Raw genomic sequence first — 18500 nt, 5'->3', positions numbered from 1 at the left:
TGAAATTATGCAAACAGATTCCCACTAGGCCAAGGAAAAAATGCCACATCTGCCGGTTATAGCGCCACCATGAGGCAGATATTGGTAAAACACATTTCTGTACATTACTTGTACATATTTTATCCATACATCACGCAAATTGGTATTCACTATCGCCATAGTAATGAGATCAACACACATCTGTCTGCTTTCACATATTTATTCCATCCCGATTGGCTACCATTGCCTTCCAAACTTTGCAGGATTTGTCCATTTTGAACAAAATGCCTCAAGTCATTCACACAGCGTGTGATTTCAGTGAAATTATATACACACTTTCCCCCGAGGCAGAGGGCGCAATGCAACTTAAATGTTTACACCTATAACTGCACCGATCTGTGTACAACTTTATATGTGCACTACTACACACTGTTATGTGTTGTATATTTATTTGTATTGCCCTGGTATACAACCACCAGATGACATTATTATTGCACAAAAACAAACAAAAATACATGAACAACGTTCATATTACTCCTACACATTTTGTCCATCACAAACGTTATTATACTGGTGGAGACCTGTGCCCCAAGGGGCACTTCTTCTTGTTTATTTCTTTTTCTGCACTGTTTGTTGCTCAGCACCGGCCCAAGTTCGGGTTGATAAGATGTGCATATCGTCTTTTTTTGAAAACTGTATATACTGACTGAGAGAAATTACTGCAAAGCAGAAGGCTTGCAAGACTCCAGGTTAAATGAAAGTCTCAACTCACCCTTGATATTCCCTCATACAGAATCTTTTTGCGAACATGTACACTCTTGCTGATGTTAAGTACTGCACACAACATCCTGGTGTAGCACCCGTCAAGAGACTTCTGCAGGGTTGGCTTCAGGGTCCACCATGCACTGCCGTATAGAACAGACTCTACCCTCTATCTAATTTTGCATATAAGAAGCTGAGTTTCATTTGACAGAGGAGGTTGGAGTTCCATACACTGGTCATACCATTCAGGGCCCTCCATGCAAGAGCCTTCCACACTTTCAGGTCTTGCTCAGTTGAGTTGACCCTTGAGCCCAGGTACTTGAAGTCCGTGACTTCATGTTCCGGTGAGATGTTATAGGTGATAACCTCAGTTTTCTTGGCATTATAGCCTTAGGCCAACCTTGGCTCATTCCAACTCCACTCTGTTTAGAAGTTCATGTGCTTGTTCCACGTTGTCGGAGAGCAGGCTGATCGTCCGCTACTTTGGGGTGTCATCTCGACCTACTTGGTGCTAGAGTGAAGCCAAGTTCCTGCTCTCCTTCCACTGATGGCCTTCCTGAGTGCATAGTCCAGGACTATGAGGAAGGGGGCTAGGGTGTCCCCTTGCATTACCCTGGCCTGGATGTCAAACTCCTCGCTGTTGCCATCTGGGGTCACCAATCGTAGCGCATATCGTAGCAAACATATCCTCCACTCCCCATCGCAGTCACATGCCAAAATCTTTCATAAAAGGAAAAGGTTGCGCTCAGCAAAAAGTCTATTTACTTCATTTAATAGAACATGCCACTCAACACAACTTTTTGCTGACCGGCCTTCATCGGTGTGTGAATAAATCTCATACAGTGCATGTGTGCGCGCGTGTGTGTGTATGAGTGTTGGGAGTGTTGTGTGTGTGTGTGTATGAGTTCACCGCCCAGGGAGATTATACATCACTGAAATAAAATACCAATGATTACTCAGGGAAAGAGAGAGAAAGAGAAAATGTCTTTCTCTCTCTGTTGAACACGTCTTAGATTACCTCTCAAAGTGAACCGTCATATTCCAGCTTGTCACATTCCAAGTAAATTTGAATAAATTAAGCTTAATTTGATCACACACACATTTGCAGACAGAAGAGCAGACAATGTGTGCAGCTGCAGCATGACAAATCTTTCTTTCTTTCTTTCTTTCTTTCTTTCTTTCTTTCTTTCTTTCTTTCTTTCTTTCTTCCGTCACTGTCTTAGATGCAATGTCTGAGATGCATGCAACCAAGAACATTAAATGTTCTTAGTTAAATTTGATTGCACACATAAAACTGTGAGTAGAGCATTTGTAGGATGTGTGTGTAATAATATGTTTAATGAGCCGTGGTCAAGTATTGCACTACGTCTCACTATTCCAAACACTTCCAGACACAAAATGGCTTTGATTTATGAAGCGCTCACATGCTTGGTGTATTTCGCAACTGGCTTAGTTGGTATGGCTTGCACTGCTCAGCAGTTTGAACACAGCATATTGTAGATAAGACTGTGTCATGAAACTGATGATTTAAACACTTAAGAAACCTAGCATCCCTGTTATTGTCCACAAGGACTTTTTGTGTAGAGCGGAGAAAGTACAGAGCCGACCCACCTCGGTTAACTAAGTATTAGTTTAATACTGCAAGCATAGATGGTTTACTTTACAATTTACAATTTACAATTCAGGCATTTAGCAGACGCTCTTAATCCAGAGCGACATTAAGCAAGAACAAAAAAGCATTTATCATGAAACATGCGTAAGCTAAGAAAGTAAACAGTGGAATATCTATATTATGAGACTATACATATAAACTATATATACGTATATACTACTATGCTATACATATGTAGTATGGCGTGCTATGACTATATACAATGCAATTATAGTGCTGTCTACATAACATGCTATAAGTCTGTATCAAATGCTATCTAAGTCTACAGAAATGCTATCTAAGGGGGTAGGGTAAGTGCTATGGGCCATGATGGAGTCTGAAAAGGTGGGTTTTCAGACTACGGCGGAAGACGGTATACTCATTTCACAGCACATTACATATTGTAGGCAGGGGGATGTGATCAACAGCATTCAGGTATTGTTTCAGAAGTAACTCTGACTCGTTCCTGTGCTTATCAGGGTTATTATAGTTTTGCATTTTCCATTAGTTTTGTTTTTGTTTGGACTTTTGTTTTCAATTCTACTTTAGTTTTGATTTGTTGAGTGGTGCAACCACTCCTATAGACAGCAATGTGTGTGGCTGTGTCCCTGGGTCCGTCCGTTTCTGGGTCCCTGGCTGTGTCCGTCCGTCCCAGGGTCCCTGGCTGTGTCCGTCCGTCCCAGGGTCCCTGGCTGTGTCCGTCCGTCCCAGGGTCCCTGGCTGTGTCACTGTTGTGCAGCCTAACATACACTCACATATTAACTGTATATATGATGGTTTCAGCCTGTGGGTCTGACTAACGGAAGGTCGGACCAATGACCCCAGGGACTTCATATTTAAAAAAATAGATGTGCCTTGATTAAGTGCCACACCTTTACATCTCTGTTCCAAGCTGTGTTGTTAGATCTTGGAGAATAACACCAGTGTTTTAAAAGATGCCATGTGATGTGTAAACAGACTTGGGTATGTGTGTCTGATTCATCATCTACTTGGCTCCGAGACACTCATGTTTAAATCGATATACTGTAGCGAGCCTGCAGGAATGCCATCCTTCACTGTTATTGGATCAGCTGAGCGAGCCTCCCTGCAGTGAATGTGAACGCCTGCAGTTCTGTAGGTGTAGGGGATTGTATGTATGTGTACAGTTAAGTATGTGCAGGGTCTGACGTTAAGCTTTTTCCTTCTTGCCCAGCAGGGCAAGTCCTTATCCAATTCTCTGCCAAGGTTGTTTACCTTTGCCAGTGGTGCAGCACATAGATTTCTCTCACAATAATATAGCCTACTTCTCATTGATTGTATACAACAGTACAGAACATGTACTTCTAGTTTGTCTTTAAAGAAAAACAAGCATCTATTATTGATTCCAAGTAATAGTTATTAGCTTAACTTATTTGAAGCATATGCATTGGACAGATAAAAGCAATATGGCAGAAACCTTTCCACCGCAGTATTGGCCATTTAAGACCGAGACTCCCAGTTGCCTGCAAAAGATATCAGATTTTCCAATCAGAACCCCCCCTTTTTGTGTTGTAGTGCTTTCTCCTTCACTGTGTTTTGTCAGTGTTTTTTCATCGCAGCATTCAATTGCTTCCTCTTCACACACAGTAACGTGTTGTTGACTTACTTCCAAATGGCCTCATCTAAATGATAAATCCCCCTGGCTTGGTTTGATTCCTGCTCACAACTCTCTCTCTCCTTTTCTACTCCGTCTGTCTTTCTCTGCCTCCCTCCTCCTTGCCCTCTCTTGGAAATGCTACTGCTCATTAACCCATTCTGAACGGGCACCCATTTTGGTGTTGGCATCATGTCGTGCTTTAGCTATTTAAAAATAGCAGATCTACAAGCTCATATCGCGCCACCGAGTGGCGCGATACGAGCTTGTAGGTCTGCTATTTTTGAAAAAATCGAAGAGCGACTGACATTTTTTGAATCTGATCTCAGGTCAGAATGGGTTCATCAGACCAGTGTGTGTCCGGTGGAAACCTTCGTATGAATCTGATCTCAGGTCAGAATGTGTTAACCTACAGTACACGTTGCCACATGCAGGCAGGACCAGTCGTAGGTAGTCGTGGGTTAACCAACAGGTTATCTGTGTTGGCCAGCACGTGGGCAGCACAGAGGAGCCAAGGTGGAGGGCGTGTGTGGCTTGATTAAGCAGATGGGAGCATGTGGTGTATGTCTTTCTCATGCTCCCTGTGTCTCCTAGCGTCCCACTTGTGCTTGTTTACGCCACATGATCCCTATCATCCTCTCTCTCTCTCTCTCTCTCTCTCTCTCTCTCTCTCTCTCATAGTCCAAAGCAAGCATGTCTTCATAGCAGACAGCACAGGCCTCTGGTGGGGTGGCAGGCCGATGAGTTCCTCTTCCTCAGAGCAGTTGTAGCACTATGCCTGTTTCCTAATTAGTCGCAAGAAGACATTTGGAATGAGGAAGTATAAACTAGGCTTAATGGAGCAGGACAAGTATGTGTCCCTGCAGCGGAGGATGCCTCCCCTTCTTAAGGAGGACAGGGATGATTGCTGTCTGCATAACATCCATCCATCCACTCTGAACCACTCAAAACCCAGGATCTGTAAGGTGTTAGTGTAAGGGAAAGCTTTTGAAGGAAAAGAGCAGATCGACAAGCTCACGAGCGTGTCAGAATCGCTGTGTGTGTGGGCCTGGGCCATGGCTCAGCGGTCCAGGCACCTTGGCCGCTAGTCCGAGACTGGTAGTGTGCTCCCGATCCCGACGGCCTTTACTTTACTCCCCCATCTCTCTCCCCCATTTCCTGTCAGCCTACTGTCTGTCTCTCTATAAAAAATATAAAATAAAAAGGCGAAAGCCGCAAAAAAAGAAAGAATCGCTGTGTATCTGTGTTGTGTGTGTGTGGGTGGGTGTGATTTATTGTACACAACTTGCATATCGACTCTGTCGGGTGAACACCAAATCTCCAAAAGTGTTTTCCAGGATTCAAATAAAAGAAATAGGGCACCAACTGTAGTATGATGAAGTAGGCAGTAGGGCAACCATTTACGTTTGTTTGTGTGTGTTTCTGCGTGCCAGGACGATGCCCGGCAGCTGTTTGCCCTGTCAGCAGCAGCCGAGGAGCAGGGCATCCTCCCAGAAGACCTGTCCAACGTCATCCAGAGGCTGTGGGCCGACGGCGGCGTCCAGGGCTGCTTCTCACGGAACCGCGAGTACCAGCTCAACGACTCAGCAGCCTAGTGAGTGTCTCTCTCTCTCTCTCTCATCATAATTTTATACATTTTTGGGCCAGAATAAAGGTTGCCTACCCCTGTCTTAACACAATCCATGCCACCTGTTACAATAGAAACGCTGTGCAGGTACCAGAGATAAGGGACAAATGAAAGAATAAATTACCGTGGGCACATCCATGTGCACATCGTGTGCATGTCAGATTAACCCCCCACCTCTCTCTCTCTCTCTCTCTCTCATTAATTAGCAGGCAACAGTGCAGCACTATCCCTATTGGTACTCATAGTCATATACTGGTGCTCATTAACCAACACAGACACACATAGGTGAACACAGGCATAGGTGAACACGGACATTGCTGTTCCTTGGAATGGTTGCACCACTCAAAAATAGACAAGAGAGCCAGTAGTGTAATTGAGCAGGACAGAATGGATCTGAGCATTGCATTTCACTGACAGCCATGTACGGGTAAATATGTCCTTTTATCTCCGTATTTTAACTTTTTGTGTTTGAATCCTGAAAAGTAACAGTTTTGGACAAATGAGGTTTCCACCCGACAGAGAGGATAGGATCTGGGAATGTGTGAGAATCTGACAACATTCTGACATTCATCGGTTTCCTCGGTTTTGGAAATTGCTCGGCTGTGCATTCCAAATGATTTAACCCATTAAACCGGAAAAGCATCTGTCATTGTCGATTGTAGCTATATAAACATATATTTGAGAACCAGTGTTCTAAATCTCAAGAGTTTTCAGAAAAACTTTATAAGATCACAGCACGTCACTTCGTGCCGTGAGTTTGTACGTCCGCTATTTATTTATTTTTCCAATTTCTTTTATCTTGAAAGTGTTTGAATAATGTACAATGTTTTTTTATTATTTTTTTAACAAAGGTTCTCTGCCATTCAAATATACAAAACAAAGAAAAGGATCCAAAAATGTTGCTCTTTTATTAAGTCGCCGTTTCGGTCGTTAGACCTTCATCAGGACGGACAATTTCGTCCTTGACACGAAGAAGTTTGAGAACTAGTGATTTAGCATTTGTGGTATCAATCTCAGGTCTTAAGGGGTTAATGATGGATACTAGAACATAGAACGGTTTACAAGCGCTGCTCCTCGTTAGCTAGTTTCTCATCATTAACGTCCTATAATAAATGTGTCTATGTCACCATTAGTCTGTATTTGTTAAAATAGCATAGGATTGACATGATAGGATGCCTATAAATTGTGTTTAGGCAAGGGAAATGTATTTTATTAGGCAAACCGATAACAGGAAAAGGGAGAATTATAGTGAACGAAAACAGGCCGTTGTCTGTTTGAATGAATCGAGTTTCTCCCATGCTTGTGCAGTACTACTGTATATCCCTTTTTAACCACTTCAGCCCCAGCCATGCAGTATACAACTTAATCGTGCAACAGCAGTGTTTCAAAATAAATAATGTTGCATATATGAAGCATATATTATGCATATACTTGCCATATATTGGCATATATGTTCATATATAAAAAGTCACACCCATGTGAACTGAGTCCCCCCCCCCCCCTCTCTCTCTCTCTCTCATTAGCAGACAACAGTGCAGCACTGTCTCTCTCTCTCTCTCTCTCTCTCTGTTTCAGGCACAACAGCGCCCCTACTGGTACTCATAGTCATACTGGTGCTCATTAACGTCACATACTGTAGGTGAACCAACACATGAACACGGACATTGCTGTTCCTTGTTTTTGAGTGGTTGCACCACTCAAAAAAAAACACCATAGCACCACCATTAGCCTTTATCCTTGGTCCACTCCTTTTCCCCCCTCTAGAATATACTGTAGATATCTTGGCCTGTAACATTGGCCTGTTATGCTATGCCAAGTAATGAACAGGGAGGGAGTGCTACGGTTCAAGTGGTTAAACGGGAGATACATTTCAGAAAACCCTCCTGTAGGAGGCCTAGTGAAATGTTGATGATTGTTTTGAATGCAAGCCATGTCCCATCAATATCTGAAGGGGATTAAAAGATCAAGTCATGTGGGCGCTGCTGTGTGTTCTTGCTTCATTGAGAAACCAATTTCTTTTGAAATAGTGAGCTTGGGGAGTCTGGAAATCTCCCTCTTTCTATGCAGGGATTTTGTTATGCCTAATTTCCTGCCGAATCAATTTTTGATGATAGGAACTGTTTCCCGAGATAACTAACTGAATCGATCCAATTTGCTGAAACTAAAGCGCAGACATCCTGTTTACAGTGTCATGCATGATGGTTAGAGAGTGCCTGGTAAAATAAACGGATTATTGTGTTTAATTGTTGAATTCACAGCGCTTATAATTACCGTGGTTTCCCAGGGGGCAACCTGACTATAGTAATTGCCTTGCCCGAATGTATTTTGTGACCGACTAGTCACTACCCAGGGCAAGGAAGGACACAACACAGGGCAGCTTCCTTAAGTTTGTAGCTTTATTCCTCCATGTGCAGGGAATTATACACAATAATATAATTTTACACAGGAGAGGCGATAGCTCTCCACTGTCCGGACAGAGGCTATCTCCTGAGTGTTTGTGGAGATGACTGATTTTTCCTGTTGTGCCTTGATCAAGTCCATGCACAACAGGTGCGCAGCCACACCCAGCTCTTGAGTCCAGTTCTAGTTTGACTCAGGCCAGGTGTGACTGCTTAAATCAGTCACCCTCCATCTCACATATTTATTTTTGTATTCATCATTCATTGGTTCATTCATTCATTCCGTATAAACCCTTTTGGGGTCCCTGTGACGTCATGTGTATTTATACTTGACAAAGACTGTGAGGCCGAAACGTCGTATTCTTTCTGCCTGCCTGTCGCTGAATAAAGGTTTGGAGCATCTTAACCCATTCTGACCGGGCACCCATTTTGGTGTCAGCATCATGTTATGCTTTACCTATTGAAAAATAGCAGATCTACAAGCTCATATCGCGCCACCGAGTGGCGCGATACGAGCTTGTAGGTCTGCTATTTTTGAAAAAAAAAAAAAAAAATCATTTTTTTTTTAGAATCTGATCTCAGGTCAGAATGGGTTCGTCAGACCAGTGTGTCCCCGGCGGAAACCTCGTATGAATCTGATCTCAGGTCAGAATGGGTTAAAGTGCTTTTTTCGATGATGTATTGACCCGCATGATGTCACAGGGACAGGTATGGTGATTCACCATGCTTCATCATCATTATACTGTAGGCTTCTTACAGCAATTTCCCAGAATTGGGTTGAAAGTGAAATTATATAAATTTCAACTCTGACATTAGTTTTGTTCAATGAAAACGTCTTACCGCTTATATGGCTCCCCTGATGCCGATATATTCAATGAATGAGGCTGAGAGCAATTGAAAAAACTGCACTGTCACTGTCAATGTTCAATTCATGCTGATAAGAGTACTATATGACTTCGGATAGATAGATGTGTGTGTGTGTGTGTGTGTGTGTGTGTGTGTGTGTGTGTGTGTGTGTGTGTAGACTGTAGTGTGAGGCAACAGTGCGTCTCAAGAGACTAATGTGTCTGAGTGAAAACTATTTCACTATTCTATTCTTCACGCTGGGGGACCATTCCTGTTGCTAAGCCATGATTACATGCTTTATTCCCCCTGATGCACATTTTCCACTATGATTACCATTTCATTGCGCCATTTTCTTTGTCAGATATTGTTGTTCTAATGTAATGGTGAAAGGAAATGACAGAAGAGCGTGAGGTAATTGTGCTACGCTGCTGATATGAGCCGGTGAGGGGCTGTTATCACCTCATGGGCCTGTGGGACGCGTTCCATCACTCCAGATGGAAACTCAGAGAAAACAGAAAGCCTCGTCCCTGACTAGAACACAATGTGTCATAGTTACACTGTAATGCCTGCAGAATGTGCTACAACATTTTACTGTCTCATAAGTCACTGCTTCACAAAGAGGCATCCGGAGAGGGACCCCCAGGGGTCCTTGAGGGGTACCAAGGGTTTGCTCAGCAACATGAGGAACAGATCAAATACTACATGTTGTTTTTCAACCATTCGAACATATTTTTGGGGGTTTTGACAGATGTTGACAAAGCCCAATCCCAAATGCCAATCCCATTTGGCGCTTTTCCCACTGCATGTGCATGTTACGGTACACAGCTTCACCACCTGCTGGCAGTTAGAAAGCATCTATCTTTCCATTTTATCCATCTTCTCTCAAAGCTAACAACCAAGAAGTGTCAAAGATGTCAAAGCTATTAAAGCTTTTTTTCCCCGCAGAAGCACGGACAAACCTCTGTGTTTACCAACGATCAGAGGATCGATCTAGCTCAGTCGGTAGAGATCTCACCTTTGCACCACATCCTGGGCACCGCCAACCCAGCGTATGAGTAGCGCTGCTTGGGTCATGGGTCTTGGGTGCAAGTCATGTGTTAAGTACTGGGAGGGAGCTGATGGTAGGTGTTGCATATCAGCAATCCATCTCCATGGGGTCTAGTGCATTGAAACGGTGATAGACACCCGCATTCTTGGCTGATACCGACAATAAGCCTTCCCGTATACTTACTTACTGTTTTGTAAGTGTCAGATACAGTATGATTTGATTCTTAGAATTTGCGTAGCTGACCAAAGGTTGTTATGGTTTATTAAGTGGTCTAACCTTTAGAGTCAATTTTGGCCATTTAATACTTAGGTTTCCACCATAATTCAACCCATAAATAGCATCATAGTATATTATGTAACACAAATGAAATACGGCCAAGCACCTTACCCTCTTATTGTAAGCCTACCAGATTCAGTTAATCTTTCAGGCTTGGCTTCCAATCCATATCAAAATGTCAAATGAAGTGATGTGCCAACTGCCAATATCAGATTTTATGGACTACAAAGGCATGTCTAAACCTTTCTCTCTGGAGTCTATAGCGATTATACTTGTCAAACAAAATTACATCCTGAAGTAGTCAAGCAATGGTTTTAATAATATCCCACACCCACTCTGACAGGATTACATCCAGTTATTATACAACGTGGTGTTTTTCATGATGTGATTGAACACAACGTTGAGAGATTGGCAGAAAATCCCTCAAACCTTTGACATTCAAGCTTTGTCTCAGTTCTGCCTCAGGGCCATGTGACGACTATATGACAGCTGATCCCAAGCCAGTCTCTTTGTCTTAGTTCTGCCTCAGGGCCATGTTACGACTATATGACAGCTGATCCCAAGCCAGTCGCAGGTGTCTTGTCACTACTGCTGCAGTAGCGTGCAGCTTTGTTGTAGCCAGGTAGCCTGGCTTTGTTGGTTAAAACAAAAAATTACTTCTCTTTAATAAACAGAAAATGCATCTTCAGGTGGGAGGCCACATTTCAGCTCATCAGGAGAGAGTGCCCATTTATCAGCTTTCATTTTATAGTGCTCCAATTCAAATTATTTTCTGCTCATTTATTTGTGTCATCGCTTCCCATTTCACTTGTTTATCCTGTATCCTGTGTGAGTTCTCCCTACTGATTGGATCACATTGGTATCCGGACCATTTTCTGTTTTCTGGAAAGCTGGAGAGACGGGAAGACTCCTGTTTCTAAACCAACAGTCTATAGCAATGACTACTATCAGAATATAGAATATAGAGCTATTTAACATTTATTTTAACTCAAAAGTATCACTTACCCTACCTTTTTAAGGAAAACACCCCCCAGATGCACAGCCATCAACCTGCCTGTTCCACAGTGAGAGAGTGTTCTCCTCTTTGCAGTCTGTGCGTGTCCCCAATAGAATCATTAAAACTGAACGTGCACTGCTGAAAAGTGAGTTTCAGAAGCCATAATCGGCTCGCTTTTTCTTTTTTTCTCCCGTGATTGTCTGTTTGTTTAACCGAGGAAGAGAAACGTCACCGTGGTGCTTTTCACCGTGAAAGTTTCCCTGCGAGCTTGTACTTCTGCTATTTGGCAACGTGCACATGCATGAAGGCAGTGTGAGCGAAGATTGCCCAATCAGGCCCCTGACCCAACTCGAGTTTGACACGCCTGTTGACCACACAGTCACAATGTCATCATGCCCGGCTCCATTCCGTCTGGAGACGACTGTGTTGCATGTCCTTCAGTGTCTCTGCCTGCAGTTTCCTGTCTCTCTAGTACTGTCCTGTCTAAATAAAGCCAAAGAAATGACTGGAAAGAAGAAGTTGGTCTCGGTGACAAAGGAAATGGTCAATCGTTTGACATCCTAATTACCTAATACATCCTGATACTGGGGGGTCAAATTATGACAGGCAATTCCTGCTGTCAAAAAACACTTTGTTTGAAATAGACACTGATGCTTTCCAAGGTGTGATTTGGGCTGGGAGGAGGAGTAGGACTAAGGCCCTATACGTCCTCTCTGTGAGTGGGGAGTGTTGGCTGATGAATGAATATTAACATCCTGATACGGTCAAATTATGACAGGCAATTCCTACTGTCAAAATATGACCCCCCCCCAGTCCAAAAAATTGTCAATTTTTTAAATAGACACTCATGCTCTCCACAGATTGATTACAGTGTCAGAGAGCCAGCAGCAGGTATTTGTTCTTTCTTGCCTGTGTAAGAACGAAGTGTGGGGTATTTGTTTTCAGCGGTGCCATCCTTCAGATGAGACCGTAGCCACAGTTCTGTCTGTTGTCGCTACAGGCAGCGGTTGGTACAGTACAAATGTGTCACTGTAAACTTCAAGGCTGGAAAGGAAACCGCATATCTCCAACATGTTGCTTTTCAGGAAATGGAATGAATTACCTGTGTTCCAATGGATACAATGCAGATATTATTGCGACTACTATGAAAACCTGAATTTCCCATCAGAATCCATAATACGGTCACGCCTTGTGACATCACGCCTCCATATATGCCTGGTAATGCCTCGTGACATCACGCCTCCATCTCCATATATGGAGCTGACCTGTTCTGACATTCCATATGATAATCTTCCCCACCCGTCCTTCCTCTTCGATGTCTCCCTTTTGACTGATACATGTCCATTGAAACTCTATAGACTGGCCCAAAGTTATTAGTGCAGCCACGCCCAGCAGCAAGCAAAATACAGCCCAAGGTTTCTGCCTGACAGCAATGACTTGCTAATAATGACCAAACCTTCCTCTGCCAGCCAAGGACACCCTGGCAGGTGGACGTCACACTAATGGTTTCAGTAGCCTTATGACTTTCCTCCACATGAGTCACGACATAAGTAGTAGTGTAAAAATGAGAAAAAGGGCTGCACACTCGTAGCCACGATGCTGTATATTTATTGACAAGAATCCAACGTTCCGACCTAGGAACATTCAGGGAATGAGTAGTAGTAATCTGTGTGCATATACTGTAAACCGGTTCCCAAACGTTTTAGCTGAAGACCCAAAAGAGAAATCAGATGTTTGCCCTAGGCTGGGGCCCAAACTAGCGACAATAGCAATACTACATGCTCACAACGCTTTCACTACTTCTACATTTGTTTTCAAATTTAGGGAATTTCTTAGATTATATTTTTTATTTCATTCAGGAAATTATTTTTGATAAATGTTTGAGGAAACAGTGCTATAAACTGTGGAATCGGTGTGGGATTACCCATGCACGACCCATGCCAGAATTTGGGGTTCGATGCCAATTCCAATTTTGGAGAGTCCTAGACCATGTGCAAAATGTTTGAATCAATTTGGAAATCTTGTATGATTTGTATTTGAGAACATTGCCTGATAAGCAAAAGATAAATAAACGCAATTTACCTTTATATCAAAACAAAAACAGCAAGAATACATTAACTAAATAATGTCAAAAGCTTGTACATTTTTTTTCTCCTTTTTTTTTAATGACTAGGAAACATTGGCTGCAAAACTGCTGTGCCAATATCGATGTCATCAGAAAAGTAAAATCTGTCGGGCACTATGTAGAGTGCAACACTGTATCATAATTATATTAAGCTATTCTGGGCCTGGACCTACAAGCTCATAGCGCGCCACCGAGTGGCGCGCTATGAGCTTGTAGGTCTGCTATTTTTGAAAAATCGAAGAGCGACTGACCTAGAAGACATTTTTAGATGTCAGGTCAGAATGGGTTAAGCAAGTGTGTCTGTGTGTTTTCCCCACCAGTTACCTGAACGACCTGCAGAGGATAGCCAAGGCAGACTACATCCCCACACAGCAAGATGTGCTGCGGACCAGAGTCAAAACCACCGGCATCGTGGAGACACATTTCACCTTCAAGGACCTACACTTCAAGTGAGATCATGCTTCCACTCTGTCTACTACTGTGTGATCGCAACATACCAACCCTGTGTTGGCTTAGTGTTACCCCACCATGCAAACAAGCATATCGTCCATGTCGGCCCTAAACATTGTCCGAAACAGTCATTTTTATTGCGATTTCGCTACGTTTGAATGACAAAGTAGAGTATTCATTTACCAAAAGAATGTTGAAATATGGAAATAAAAGGTTTCGGTAATACTTGCTATGCATCCTATGTTTATAACTCATTATGAACACATTGACGATATGTCATTGAAGTGATCAGCATATTAGAATCCTACCAAGGCGTGTTACATTACATATAAATATGATCATGATCATGTGTGTGATGTTTCGTGGCACCAATTTCTAGTTGAATTTTTCTGAAGATCCAGCTTGTCTTCCTCGAGATATTGTAAATAACCTTGTTTTGTCGATGTGACTATCTCTTTGACTACTATTAATGGTATTTTGTGCACCACGTTTTTGACATCTGAACGTCCGGGCCAAAAAATGAGAAAAATGCATATATGCGTATACTATAGAGTTGCGTATACTATAGAGTTTTCAGCAGAATACAGATGCTGGGGTATAGACCGATTCACAGAGGGTTTCCTGGGTGCGGCCATTACTGAAGTGTACCATTGAGTGCAGCAGCACTGATTAGCTACACCTGGCCTACGGAGCACCTGCTCCATGGATTACGCCTCAGTAATGGCCGCGCCCAGGGCACCCCTCTGTGAATCGGTCTATAAGTGGCTGCCTACTGTCTACTGGTGTCTTTGGCATGTCACTGCAGCAATGAACGGGCAAAGGTTGTCAGTTGATTAAAAGCAAGACCTAAAAGCCCAAATTAAAGCAGTCCTGCGTAGTTGACAATGCACAAAGAGTCCTAGAAAAAGCTGCATTTTGTTCATAATAGAGCTGCAAGTTATCAATGATTTTCTTAGCGATTACTTTTTTTTTAATCAAAAAGTGAAGCGAGAAATAGACTACATGAATAAGTCATTCACCATGCCAGTCAACAATGTGTTTCCACTCCACGTCTCAGGCTGCCCGTTACCACGGCAACTGCACTGTACCTAAATGCCAACATAAATGCAAGGGAACATGTCTGTGCATAGAGGACCCTGCTGCTCTGCAGTGACAGATGCATAGTACAGTAGCCAGACACGAGTGTCAAGATGTTGACCTTCAGTCTGCGTTGCCTCTCAGCCCTCACCATAGTGTTTGGCTGGTGGACCCGTAATGGGCCATTTGTATACTCTCAAGAGTTACATACCTGTGAGGACCCCCTCAAAGAACCTTGAAGGTCCCTGGACCCCACTTTGAGAACCACTTTTATAGAATCTAGATTTGCGAATTCTTGTTGTGACAACTCTGTGTGTGTGTGTGTGTGTGTGTGTGTGTGTGTGTGTGTGTGTGTGTGTGTGTGTGTGTGTGTGTGTGTGTGTGTGTGCGCACGCAGGATGTTTGATGTGGGAGGCCAGCGCTCAGAGAGGAAGAAGTGGATCCATTGCTTCGAGGGAGTGACAGCCATCATCTTCTGCGTGGCCATGAGTGCTTATGACCTGGCTCTGGCAGAGGATGAGGAGATGGTGAGTCTGTCGCTACACTACACTTATTCAACTCAAGTGCTCTTCAATCTGACTTGAAGAGCTGCATAACATGAGGGCTAAAATGAAACAACCACAACAACAACATCTTTACATTTTCCCCGTCTGTCCCTCCCCAGAACCGGATGCATGAGAGCATGAAGCTGTTTGACTCCATCTGCAACAACAAGTGGTTCACGGAGACCTCCATCATCCTCTTCCTCAACAAGAAGGACCTGTTTGAGGAGAAGATCGCCCGCAGTCCGCTGACCATCTGCTTCCCTGAGTACACCGGTGAGAGAAAGGACAGGGCCGTCATTTGGACTCCCAGAGCATGGCCGAATGCCACCCCCCCACCCCCTAGTCACAGTGTAGAGAGTAAACCATGTGGTACCACGCCCTAAACAAACTCAGCTATCTGGTTGAAGGAGGCCGACAGTCACACCAAGTTCTGTTCATCCACCAACTGTGTAAGACTAAACCAAATAACACTAACACTCTCTCGTCTCGGTTCCCTGGCAGGCCCTAATAAGTATGAGGAGGCCCAAGCCTACATCCAGACCAAGTTCGAGGACCTGAACAAGAAGAAGGACACCAAGGAGATCTACACCCACTTCACCTGCGCCACCGACACCAAGAACGTGCAGTTTGTGTTCGACGCCGTCACCGACGTCATCATCAAGAACAACCTGAAGGACTGTGGACTCTTCTAGACTGGAGTTTGAGGAGGAAGAGTCAAGGTGAGCTCGAGCACACCAACCGAGCCTAGCGTCCCTATTCTGGTGGTGAAAATGGCATACTGCAGTGGTTCTCAATTGATGATATGTATCTGGCCACGATACATATGGATACCCACGGACATTCCTGATTGTAGGAGTGGTTGCACCACTCAAAAATAGCAGATGTACAAGCTCACAGCGTGTCATTCAAGTGCCCCATTGCGAGCTGGATGAAGTGGTTAAAATGATAGTGAAGTGACCCCCACAACCAAACATAAAAAATGTTCTACTGCATCTCTTCTCCACTCTTCCTCCCTAACATTTTAGTCTAGTTTTTATTTGTTGACAAAATTGTCAATATATTTATATATATATTATTATATATATATTATTATTATTATTATTATTATTATTATTATTATATATATTATATTATTATATATATTATTATATTATATATATATTTATATCAAGGCTTTAGTTATTTTTTGTTTGTCATTGAAAAAGGTTAGTCGATGAACACTTTTCGTCATAATTTTAGTCTACATAATTAACACTGGTGTTGTCATTGTTTATGTCCCCCCAGATTACTTGAACAGTTCTAGTGACCAGACAGACAGAAGGGGGAACACACACATCATGAATGACTGCACTGGCCAACCACCATTTCTGCTTTGATCCGCTTTTTATAAAGACACCCAAGAGACTGAGAGAACTCCACAAGCCTTGCAGAATTTCAATGATCGCTGATCCTGTTTGCTCGTATTGTTAACTTGTTAACATTGGGCTATGACCACAAATCAACATTTGTTATTGTATTTTTGTTTTGTTTGTTTGTTTTTTGTTGTTATCTTTGTTTATTTTCAATTACTAGAGGAGGTAAAGGAAAACTTTTTATATAAATGCATTCATTTTACTTTAGAGATTCTGATGTGCAAATTATTAAACCTTTTAATCGCATACAGTACAGCTTATTTTTTAAGAAAAGAAGCACAGGCATGGACATAGAATGATTGAAAAAGGAAAGTGCTTTTTTATAATGTTTACATAAGTTCCTCATTCATAGCCAAACCGCATTTTGTCCTGCATGACTCGAGATGGCAAATATTTAGCTGTGTAATCTGCACAAAATTATCTTAACATTCCAACAAAATTTAATTTAAAAACAAAATAATGAAAAAAAAAAAATCTAAAACGTTGAAAACAAAAAAGGTTGCTTCACAACCAGGGGGGAAGTATGAAGATTCTAACTGATATTTAAAGTATATATGTACCTAACATTCTATAGCATTTTATAGTGTCAATTTATATGTCTGTCGCAGTATGTTTGTGCCTTCACTTCAGTTTACAAACAATTCCTAGATATGCTTTTATCAGTAGCCTACTGTTTCCTACTGTTGCCTACTTTTCTCTTCATGCCACCTAAGGATACATAGTGATTATTGAGACAAGAATCTAATTGAGAAAAAGATTAGTGTTTTTGGTAAATATTAAAATGCTTTAAAGTCCTATATTATGATTTAATTTAAATAAAAGTAGAGATCACCTGACTCCTGAACATCATTTTCTTCTCCCAGTTTATAGATAGATGTGTGCTGTGTATACAATATATACTGTATGTATACGGTGTATATTTATATAAATGTACTGTATATCTCCTAGCTGTCTATGGCAGGGTCTGTGTGTATGTCTTGTATTGTCTGTGAGGAGCTAAACTTGGAAAAGATGCTAAACCACTCATTGCCAGATGTCCTGCACACTGCCAGTATGACACAGACATAACCAAATAGCCAATTCTCTTCAATTATCATTATTAATTGTCCAACTTGGAAGTCATTCATACATCATCATGTTGGATGAATGAGTGACGATATGATGATGTATGCATAGCATACATCATCATGCATCAGACATAGATGACTGACAGGCTGGTCCAAGATACACATTGGAGCCACTCAGCCACGCCATCTCCATTTGGGTTGTGATCCGGAACCGCAGAAACCTGATCCAAAATTGAAGAACTGAAGTCTGTTCCATCACATATGGAACCGTTTCTGGAACCGGTTTTGTCACGCTGTCAGAGTGTATGTGGACTTTCAGTGGTTTTCAAACTTTTTAATTTCAAGGACCACCCAACACTGAGATTGTGCAAATAGAACCAAATGTGGTGCGTGGGCACCTTCTAGTGGGTGCGCGACATGAAAAGTCTAATGGTGGTGATATGGTTTTATTTTTTATATATTAACCCATTCTGACCTGAGATCAGATTCTAAAAGTGTCTTCGATTTTTCAAAAATAGCAGACCTACAAGCTCGTATCGCGCCACTCGGTGGCGCGATATGAGCTTGTAGATCTGCTATTTTTCAATAGCTAAAGCACAACATGATGCCAACACCAAAATGGGTGCC

General features: G+C 42.4%; 1 protein-coding gene across 2 annotated transcripts in view; it reads left to right on the top strand.

Annotated features, from left to right (window-relative positions):
• The window catches only part of LOC310863491 (guanine nucleotide-binding protein G(i) subunit alpha-2), an 86548-nt gene extending 68906 nt beyond the window's left edge, over window positions 1-17642 (top strand). The window contains exons 4-9 of one of the 2 annotated variants that reach the window (XM_083771873.1): window positions 5438-5598; window positions 13643-13771; window positions 15247-15376; window positions 15514-15667; window positions 15896-16107; window positions 16679-17642. In XM_083771873.1, coding sequence (XP_083627999.1) covers window positions 5438-5598; window positions 13643-13771; window positions 15247-15376; window positions 15514-15667; window positions 15896-16086 — 765 coding nt within the window. In that variant the 3' untranslated portion in view covers window positions 16087-16107; window positions 16679-17642. Of the gene's footprint in view, window positions 1-5437; window positions 5599-13642; window positions 13772-15246; window positions 15377-15513; window positions 15668-15895; window positions 16114-16678 lie in introns of both variants that reach the window. The other variant, XM_083771872.1, reaches the window with a different exon arrangement.
• The last annotated feature ends 858 nt before the right edge of the window (window positions 17643-18500 follow it).

This window comes from Protomyctophum parallelum (assembly GCF_964188405.1).
Source record: "Protomyctophum parallelum genome assembly, chromosome: 8".
Classification (NCBI taxonomy): domain Eukaryota; kingdom Metazoa; phylum Chordata; class Actinopteri; order Myctophiformes; family Myctophidae; genus Protomyctophum; species Protomyctophum parallelum.
The sequence above is the reverse complement of the archived record's forward strand: the minus strand, read 5'-3'. Positions and strand labels throughout refer to the sequence as shown.